Source organism: Budorcas taxicolor, chromosome 3, assembly GCF_023091745.1.
Source record: "Budorcas taxicolor isolate Tak-1 chromosome 3, Takin1.1, whole genome shotgun sequence".
Lineage (NCBI taxonomy): Eukaryota > Metazoa > Chordata > Mammalia > Artiodactyla > Bovidae > Budorcas > Budorcas taxicolor.
In genome coordinates this window covers 33,403,592-33,414,436 of record NC_068912.1, presented here as the reverse complement: position 1 = coordinate 33,414,436, position 10,845 = coordinate 33,403,592, and the positions used below count along the sequence as shown (strand labels likewise).

At 46.8% G+C, this 10,845-nt stretch overlaps 1 protein-coding gene across 1 annotated transcript; it reads right to left on the bottom strand.

The window, feature by feature from the left end:
* Window positions 1-395: 395 nt before the first annotated feature.
* Window positions 396-5,486, bottom strand: LAMTOR5 (late endosomal/lysosomal adaptor, MAPK and MTOR activator 5). The gene is made up of 4 exons (XM_052637569.1): window positions 5,368-5,486; window positions 4,469-4,530; window positions 2,274-2,391; window positions 396-715 (listed from the first exon to the last, which is right to left on the bottom strand). Exons 1-4 carry the CDS (start codon window positions 5,400-5,402, stop codon window positions 655-657), a joined length of 276 nt encoding a protein of 91 aa, XP_052493529.1. The 5' UTR covers window positions 5,403-5,486; the 3' UTR covers window positions 396-654.
* Between the last annotated feature and the right edge of the window lie 5,359 nt (window positions 5,487-10,845).

Sequence of the window (10,845 nt, the reverse complement as noted above, 5' to 3'; positions counted from 1 at the left end):
ATGTGTCAAAACTTCCTTAGTTTTTAAAGGCTGAATAATATTCCATGGTATGTATATACCATGTTTTGCTTATCCATTCACCCATCAATAAGACATTTGAGTTGCTTCCACCTTTTTGCTAGGAAAACCCATATATGGTTGTTAATGAGAATTAAGTGTGTTCCTGGCATATAGTAAATACTTATGATATCTGCTATTATGTTTTTATTATGGGGTAACAGTAAGCTTGACTTGGTTTACATATCCATAGATGCTTCTGTGAGAATCTATGTATTTCAGGAGCTTCTGAAAGAGAACAATTTGGAGTAGTTACCCTTTTTAAGAAAAATTACAATTTGATAATTAAAAAAATGAACATTTGTTAAGAGTTTAAAGAATTCAGAAAAGATCCAAGCTTTCCTCCAACCAGGTTTATTAAACTTAACAAAATTCTATATACAAGGTGACCTAAACCTGCTGCTTCAAAACATGATCCTTTCCTAACTAAATCCACAGAGTGTCAAAAAGCAACCTACTCTGAAATTAACAGAAAAGTGCCCAATGCATATTACACGAATGGTTTAATAGTTCTATGAGCTAATTCACATAAGGTGCGACCGAGTCCCTGTGACAGGCTGCAAGAGAGCTGATATGCAGGAGCACCGACACGAGATGTCAAGAAGCCATTTTGTGCACTGCCACTGTGATGCCATCGTGTTTCTGGATCATGATGTTCCTGAAAGGCAATGTGGAAGATACTCAGTAAAGTGCTACAAGTGGGTGGCAGTGTAAGATTAAAGAGGCTGTTTGATTTAGGATACAACAAAAAAGTAATACTTATTTTTCTATATATGAAAGCAATATCTAAACACAATAAAACATTTGGGAAATACAGGAAAGTATAAAATATAAATGTGAAATTAATCTTATAATCCTATCCCTCAAAGTGAAAGTGAAGACGCTCAATCGTATCCAACTCTTAGTGACCCCATGGACTGCAGCCTACCAGGCTCCTCTGTCCATGGGATTCTCCAGGCAAGAGTACTGGAAGTGGGTTGCCATTGCCATCCCTCAAGTTCAGTTCAGTTCAGTCGCTCAGTCGTGTCCGACTCTTTGCGACCCCATGAATCACAGCACGCCAGGCCTCCCTGTCCATCACCAACTCCCAGAGTTCACTCAGACTCGCGTCCATCGAGTCAGTGATGCCATCCAGCCATCTCATCCTCTGTCGTCCCCTTCTTCTCCTGCCCCCAATCCCTCCCAGCATCAAAGTCTTTTCTAATGAGTCAACTCTTCGCATGAGGTGGCCAAAGTACTGGAGTTTCAGCTTTAGCATCATTCCTTCCAAAGAAATCCCAGGGTTGATCTCCTTCAGAATGGACTGGTTGGATCTCCTTGCAGTCCAAGGGACTCTCAAGAGTCTTCTCCAATACCACAGTTCAAAAGCATCAATTCTTCGGTGCTCAGCCTTCTTCACAGTCCAACTCTCACATCCATACATGACCACTGGAAAAACCATAGCCTTGACTAGATGGACCTTATCCCTCAAAGACAACCACTATTAATATTATCCTTTTTTTAATCTGCATGTATACTATATATACATTTTCTCTCATTTTATTGATATAAAACTGTGATCATAATGTGCATAGTTTTGTATTCTGCTTTTTTCACTAATATTCGGAGGACCCTCACTTGGAATGTCTTTGCTACTGCTGCTGCTAAGTCGCTTCAGTCATGTCCGACTCTGTGCAACCCCATAGACGGCAGCCCACCAGGCTCTGGTGTCCCTGGGATTTTCCAGGCAAGAACACTGGAGTGGGTTGCCATTTCCTTCTCCAATGCATAAAAGTGAAAAGTGAAAGTGAAGTCGCTCAGTCATGTCCGACCCTTAGTGACCCCATGGACTGCAGCCTACCAGGCTCCTCCATCCATGGGATTTTCCAGGCAAGAGTACTGGAGTGGGGTGCCACTGCCTTCTCCATGGAATGTCTTTAATACTTCTATTATTACAGACATTGTTTCTGTTGTTGAGTCTTCCTCTGTGTTATTTATTGCTTTCTTTTACTGATAGTTCATGACAACTCTTACTCTTCCTTTAAATGTTGTTGTGGTCTGAAAGCACATTAGCTTCAGAGACCAACCCATCTGGTCCTGTCGTCCAAAGGGTGGAACCTCCCTCCAAGTACCTGGAATGAGGAATCACTGATGAACACGGGGCAAGCCCCGGTCGTGTTTCTGAGGCATTTTCCTGAATAAATAGGAAAGGAAGGGATCTGTTGCCATCTACTCACCCATTATCTGATTCTAAACACACCACAGGAATATCAGTGGGGTCCGAAGTTAGCTTAGCTGCTTGCTGGGCTAGAACAGATATCACTCCAGCATGCTCATCTGATAGGGTTCCACGGCCTGGAAGACAGAGATGATATCATGTTGCCTGACTGTCCAAAAATGAGTCCAGAGGTACCACAGAACTGAACTGAATTATTCACAGAAAAAGGGTTCTCATGGTCTCTTAGGTTATGTGGTGACAAAATCATTCTGCCCTGATATTCAGCTGGTTACATTAGCGAGAAAGCCAACAACAGCTTTTAACTCAGTAAGGTCATAACTACTCAATTTTCGAGGTCATTCCCATCACCGTCTCTAAACACCTTCTCAAGCATATGAGTAAGCTATAATTCAAGTCAATCTGAAAGCAAACTGAAACCAAGAAGAAATTCAGAGGTGAGACTGACAAAAAGCAGTCGGTAAGGGCCAGAGACTTGTTGACACTAATTAATTCCTCATGGGAAATCTGATTTCCTTTTACTGAGCTCAACCTCAAAGGATATAAAGATTTTTCCTCACGAGTTCAGCTGTAGATCACCCTGACAGCATATATAAATATTCTGTGAGCAGTTATTTCCACTAGAATAAGCTGATTGTTTTCAAAGAGCAACAGAACTGACTTTTTACTAATATTTGTTTTAGCCTGTAGATAATAACTAAATCTTGGGTGCCAGGTCCAAAAAGTAATTACTAAGTTTATAATATCTTTCTGTATATAAAGGCAACACAAGCCCCTCTGCTTGAAACTAAGTCAGGTCATAGATATGCCTCTACGGCAGGGATGATGGATTTATTGTTGTTATGTAAAACATTAATTAACTTCCCTGGTGGCTCAGACGGTAAAGCGTCTGCCTACAATGCCGGAGACCTGGCTTCAATCCCTGGGTCGGGAAGATCTCCTGGAGAAGGGAATGGCAACCCACTCCAGTATTCTTGCCTCCATCCCTCCTTCCCCCCAAAAAAGCATTAATTGGACATACAGTGAAATCTTTTGGGCCTTGAAGGTTTCTTGAAGGAATACATTTAGTTTTAGATTTCTGCACTTGAATTTCAGCCTTTCCATTTGTGAGCGTGGCAACAAACCTCAAAAAATCTGCCCTTTTCCCTCCAACCAACTGGTTTGTGTGCAAAATCTAACTGGGTGACACAGACTACTACTTTCAATTACTCTCCCAGCAACAATTCTGAGCTTTAAAAAGCCCCATAGTACAGAGGAGTAAAGAGCAAGATGTCCTGGGTTTACTTGTTCTGACATGACTTAGCTGAAGCCTTCCATTGTCTACCTTTCTGGGTTTATTTTCTCATGTGTAACTGTTACCATTTATTGAGCATTATGTCTGAACTCTGTGTTGAGTGTTTTACATATATAATCTTATAGTACTGTGATTAAAAGACTATGGAGCCAGATTGAAATCCTAGCTCAACCATTTACTAACTGTGTGACCTTAGGCAAGTTTACTCAACCTCTGTGCCTCAGTTTCTTTACCTCATAGGGTTGTCATGAGGATTAAATGACTTAGTATATGTAAAGCACTTAGAATAGTACCTGGTACACAGTAAGAGCTCATGGATGCAATTCCATAATATTTATTATTAAAAAACAACTCAGTAAAGAAACTGAGCCTCTGAGATGTTCTTTTTGGTCCCAGTTCACACTACTAGTAAACAGAAGAGCAAGGGGTTGAACCTACGTGTGTCCAACCCTGCATCCCACAATTTTATTGCCTACTCACTTACTGTTAAGTGAAGTTGAACTGAAAAATAACACCATCACACATTTAGCAGGGTTACTGTGAAAATTAGATAATGTATACAGAGCTTAGCAGCCCCAACATATGGTATCTGTTCAATAAATAGTAACTACTGTCATTATCTGAAGTCCTTTCTAGACCCAATTTAAGATTATTCAAATACTACTACAGTAGAAGCAACTGTGCAGTGCCAGAACTGCAAGGAACATTTCTACTTTTATAAATGTCAACTGAGAAGTTTGTTTTCTAATCTTGTTATTTGGAGATGATATCTACTCTCATAAAAGTCCCCAGAAAGTGTCAGGATAACAGGAAATAAAAACCAGAGAACAACAGCACACTAGGCTCTCAGTCAACATCAAGTGCTATGCAGTCTACCAAAAGGGATGATGTGAGATACTTACAACCTAGATTGAGTCCTTGTGAATCTGTGCACAGGACTCCAACAATGGATGGATTCTTCATTCTAATTCCAGCAACACAGGAAAAAGGAAGAAAATGATGTGGAAAAATGACATTAATTATACCACAAAGAGGCTTTCTATGTACCAGACATTAAATTCGTGTTACTCAATCTTTTTTCACTTATCATCCACTCCTACCCCCCAAAAAATTCAATTACAACTATTTTAAATTGAATAGTTAAACCAATTTTTCTCTCATGAGAGAAAAGACTGGCACGGCACTGTTGAGCTCTGGAGGGCCAGGAACGCTGCAATACCTGGGATCTAGTTGCCTTTGTTAAAAATGCATACTTTAGCATATCTACTCACTTGAAACAACTGCTGAGAAACTCTAAAGTAACAATGGGTTGCCTCACGCTAAGGAAGTGGGAAGCTGAGCGGTACTGATGGGAAGGAGGTGTTCCCCTGTACGCTGTCTTATATTTTTCCAATTATGGATTTTACGTAGATATTACTCATTCGAAAAATTTAAGGGATGCCTTTCATTTCCTTAGGCGACAAGTAACTGGTTACACCCGGAAGGAAATAAGCATGTGTGTTTACGTTTATAAAGGCAGGGCTCGGCACAGGTGGTACATCTTTCGCTCAAAAGAACCGGGTTCCTAAAACTGTCCAATTTCAGCACGACAGAGGGGCTGGGGCTCGGACCGCGGAGACCGGCTCGGGAGGGAGTGTGCGGAGCCCCGGCGCAATTTAATTCCGGGTCACCTCGCACCCCCACCGGAGGCCCCGGGACAGAGCGTCTCCTAGACGTCCAGCCGGCGCTCGCAGCTCGCACTCTGTCCGGTTCATCTTCTCCAGCCGCGACCCCAGGACGGGCCGACAAGGATACTACTCACGTGTCCTCCAAGTGTTGCTCTAAGGTAGCCTCCATCTCGTCGCGGGTCGCCTCCTTCTTCGCCACTGGTGTCAGGTGCCTCTCGGGCGGTCACATGACGTGAGCGCGCCGTGAGCAAGGACGGCGCCTCCAAAGGGACAAACTTCGCGGCGCGTCCTCCGCGTTGTGTCCAGGATGACATCATTACGCGCCCGACGCGGCGTATTGGCAGGGGTTCTGTTTCCCGCGCGGCGACTGGCGACTGGACTGCGTGGAATGTTCCCTGAGGAGGGAGGTCTGCAGTCCCACCGATTCCGAGAAGTCGGGCCAGATCTAATTGAAGTTTTACAATAAATAACCTGCCCTGTTCCGCGGGGTCTCATCCAGGCGGTGGGGCAGGGACAGACAAGAGCGACACAGGATCCCAATGAAGGATCCCCAGGCTTGTAGGAGAAGATTGAACACAGACTAGAGGACGAGATGGAACAAGGCTAATGGAGGTTTCGGGAAACGGTCGGGATTTTAAGGAAAAGGTTGGTTCTTCCCCTTTGGCAAGGGAAAGAACCTGGCATTTGTGATAAAGACTGGATAGGACTACTTAAGAATAACCTTTTTAAAAAAGTTAATTAGCCCACCCATAGTCTCTGTCCAAAGATGAATATTAATCCCTTGGAGAATATTCTTCAAGCAATTATCTTTGCAAGTAAATGCTTTTATGTTGTTGTATCTTTTTAAAGCTAAATCGACACACATACTGGGTATACAATTCTGCTGCTGATCTTTTGCACAGTATATAGCATAAATGTCTTTCCATGTCAGTAAGTGGCTTCCCAGGTAGCTCAGCGGTAAAGAATCTGTCTGCTAGTGTAGGACACGTGAGTTCGATCCCTGGGTTAGGAAGATTCTCTGTGAAGGAGTCTTTTGGGCCTAGAAAAGAAAACAACAGTCTCAAAGGCCCTTGCAGAATCATCTAACTTCGGAGAAAACGAAACAGAACTTTAGGTCCCACCCTGATACTCCAGGCCGGTTGCATCTATCTGGGACTTATCACCTCCTGTCCAGAAACCTTCCACCCCCTACACCTGCCCAGAAGACTTATCACCCCTGCCCAACTACAAATGCCATCTCAACTAAAGAATACCCAAAACATCCCACCTGATTAACATTTCCCTTATTGCTTCCACAAAGTGAAAGTGAAGTCGCTCAGTCGTGTCCGACTCTTTGAGACCCCATGGACTATAGCCTCTGTCCATGGGATTTTCCAGGCAATAGTACTGGAGTGGATTGCCATTTCCTTCTCCAGGGGATCTTCCGGACCCAGGGATCGAACCTGGGTCTCCCACATTGTAGGCAGACGCTTTACCGTCTGAGCCACACTATAAACCCTATCGCTTCCACAAACCTCCCTATAAATATGGAGCCTCCTTGATCCCTCTCAGCGCTCAGCCTGGTCGTTAGGCCGACTGTCGCCCCTCCTTGCCTGAATTAAGGTAACCTACTTCTGTCGAGGTCGTCTTTCTCCTTTCTGCCTCAGCCCAAACTACACCTTACATTCTTGGTGCGGAAACCCGCGAAGGGGAGAGGCACTCGGCTCACTCTCACTCTCCCTCCCTCTCACTGTTTTCCCTTTTCCTGGAGTCTGGGAGGGCGAACATCCACCGAGCTCACTTTGCCGGGGCTCAAGTTCCCCTTGGGGACGCCTAGTGCCTTCGTGAGCGGTGCAAGCCTTGGGCTAAGGCTTTACTGGTGCTTTGCCTACCCCCAGGCCTCGGCTCTACCCCCTCCCTCTCTCCGGAATAGGGAACTCTTGCCATTCGACTGCTCTACTGCAACACTCCACTCAAGCCAGCCCCTAGATTAAGGTAAGATCCGGACGGTGTTCTAGAGGCGCCCTAGAACTCAGTCCTCTCTGAGTCCCGGGACCCCCGGCCCAGGGCCACTCTGTAGGCGACGGTGGGGGACGCTCCACCTTGACACAGAGCTCTCTTCTCATAACTCCTATTGCGACTTGAGCTCTCAATAGGAGCCTCTGCTTGCCTTTCAGTTATGGGGTCTGGCCAATCTGTCCCAAAAGATTCCCCTCTGACCTGTGTTCTCAAAACTCTCAAACCACTCTCACTCACTGAACGCAAAGCTAACGGTTTAAAACAACTCTGTACACAGATTTGGCCTCAATACCAATTAGACAATCAAGACTGCTGGCCTGAAGTCGGCACATTTGACTTTAACATTCTTCAAAATCTCACCGACTTCCTTAAACGGAATGGCAAGTGGTCAGAGGTCCCCTATGCCCAAGCCTTTCGGGCCCTTCGGATCAGCCCTCCCTATGCAAGGCCTGCTCCACCCATGAGGTCCTTCTATGCACCTTGCCTCCCAAGCAAAAGGGCTCTTCCTCAACTAACTGCAGACCACGACCTTCTGACCTTCCGCACCCCCGGAGTTCGACCCCTCGGACAAGCGCCCTCCCTACCCGCTGCCCCGCCAACCCTCTCCTTCCCCTTCATCCAACTCACCTACTGGCGTGGAAACCGCTCCTGACTTCCCCTCGACCCTGCTACCCCATCTCACCGACTCCCCCTCCCCTCTTCCTCCCCACCCCCACACGGTCCCATACCCAACACACCCAACATGTTTCCCCTGAGAGAGGTGGCAGGACCAAAGGGCCCCATCCGAGTCCACGTGCCATTTTCATTGTCAGATATGAGCCAGATAGAAGAAAAGTTAGGATCATTTTCCGAAAATCCTACCAGATACAGAAAAAAAGTTCCTGAGACTCTCCCAGGCCTATAACCTCGCATGGAGTGACATATATTATATCCTAAATGCCACTCTCACCCCTGACAAAAAAGACCATATCTGGCAAGTGGCAAAAGCCCATGCTGATCATTTACACAACCAAGACTGGGATAGCTCAGTTGCTGATGAGGCAGTGCCTCAGTTAGATCCCCACCGGACCTACCAGCCCAGTAACCCAGGTATCAAGAGACTCAATCATATGATTACCTGCATTCTAGAAGGAATGCAAAAAAATATTCATATCCATGTTAGTTATGATAAAGTCAGAGAAATCACCCAAGGGGCAGACGAAAATCCAGCCTTATTCTTGGCACGCCTTACAGGCATAGTCCAGAAGTAGACCAGCCTAGATATCACCACCCCTGCTGGCTTACTCTACCTTCATGTTCAATTCATCAGCCAGTCCGCCCCTGACATCAGACGCAAGATTCAACCACTAGAAAAGGGCCCCAAGACCCCCCAAAGAGACCTAGAAGTAGCCTTCAAGGTGTTCAGTAATAAAGAGGATGAGGCTAAGAGAAAAAAAGAACATGAGAGAAAAGCTAAATATGCCTTTTTGGCGGCAGCAGTTAAGAAAAGAGATCAGCCTGGCCCAAGTCATCCCAGAACGGGGCTTAAGACCACCACCATCCCCACCCCGGACCCTGCTTCTGATGCAACCAGTCAGGACACTGGGCAAAGGCATGCCCAAACCCGCGGCCCCCCCACAAAAGCATGCCCAACCTGTGGCCAGTGGGGACGCTGGAAGATGGACTGTCCCCAGGGATGCCCTGGCAGCCCTGGGGAGGTCCCCACCTCCCAGACCTGGAGAGTGGAATGCCCACAGGGACACCCTGGCGCCTCTGGGGAAACCCCCACTTCTACCCAGAACCCCAGCCCAACCCTACGAGAGTTGTTCCAATGACGGCCCGGGTTCCAACCCCCCTGTGTCCTGAACAGGAGCTCGGAACTTAGGGTAGACAGGGTAGCGGCCGGAAAAAAGACCTCCTTTATAGTAGACACTGGAGCCACTTTCTCTCTCTTAACTTCCTACTCTGGCCCAACTCAGGACTCAGAACTCACAATCAAGGGGGTCTCTGGGGTTCCCCTAAGGCCAAAAATCAGCCCTCCATTACTCTGTCAATTTGGAAAATCGAGCCTTATACACTCATTCCTCATAATGCCTCAGCGCCTGATGGCACTCCTAGGGAGAGATTTGTTATCCAAATTGGGGGTCTTTATTACCATACCCCCCTCGATATAGTCTATATTCTGCATGCAGATGGCACCTGGACGGTCCCTATCCCTCACCCCTGACCTCCCCTTGGATCTACCAGCCCTAGACCCCCAAGTCTGGGACACTGATCACCCATCCATAGCCAAACATCATCCCCCAGTCCACATTACCCTAAAAGACCCCTTGACTATAATCACCCAACAGCAGTACTCTCTCACCCCGGAGGCCCACAAGAGACTTAAGCCTATCATAGACCGCCTTCTTCAAGCCTCTATCCTAGTTCCTACCCATTCACCACACAACACCCCTATTCTGGCAGTAAGGAAGGGACCCAACTCTTGGAGACTGGTCCAGGATCTGCAAAAAGTCAATGAGGCCATCAGATCGACATTCCCAGTAGTCTCTGACCCTTACACCCTTCTGTCTACCATACCCCCGACTGCAACCCACTTCACGGTATTAGATCTTAAAGACGCCTTTTTCATCATCCCTCTCCACCCCCTCCCAACACCTTTTCGCCTTCACCTGGCAAGACCCAAAGACTCACATTGCCCAACAACTAACATGGACAGGTTGTCCCCCAGGGGTTCAGAGACAGCCCCCACTTTTTTGGACAGGCTTTACAAAAGGACCTACAGACACTCAACCTAGCCCAAGTCATCTCCTCCAATATGTAGATGACCTCCTCCTTTGTAGCCCAACCCGAAATCTCTGCCTCCAACATACTGCAAAACTCCTTGGGGCCCTGGGATCCTGGGGTTATTGGGTATCCTAATCTAAGGCCCAAGTAGCCCAGACAAACATCACCTACCTGGGGCTCTCCATATCCCATCAACAAAGAACTATTCCCCGAGACAGAATCCAGGCCTTAATTAACTGTCCAGTTCCAAAAACAAAAAGGGAACTCCTGTCAATCCTCGGCCTCCTAAACTTTTTCCATATCTGGATCCCGAATTTCTTCCTCATTGCAAAGCCACTCTATGAGGCAACTAAAGGATGTCTGGATGAGCCCCTCTTTAACCCCTCTTCGCTGGCCAATCCTCTTCGCCAGTTCGCCCAGAGCCTCCTTCGAGTGCCAACTCTCCACCTGCCAGATCACACCAGACCATTCTTTCTCTTTGCTTATTCCAACCAAGGACACACCCTGGAACTTCTATGTCAGTGGGCCGGAGAGACCTGGGCTCCCATAGCCTATCTATCAAAACAGCTTGAGATGGTGACCAAGGGGTGGCCTCCCTGCATACAGGCCATGGCTGCGATTGCAGCCCTCGTACCTGAAGCAAATCAACTCTCTAGACACGCCCCTTCAACAGTCTGTTCTCCACACACCTTCCGAGACTTACTATCACATCGGGCTTTCCTCTCCCTTCCTCCTTCCAGGGTACAGGTCCTACATGCCTTTCTCCTCAACCCTCAGCTCTCATTCTCCCCCTGCTCTCCCCTTAACCCCGCCAGCTTATTACACACATCCTCTACAACAGACTCCCT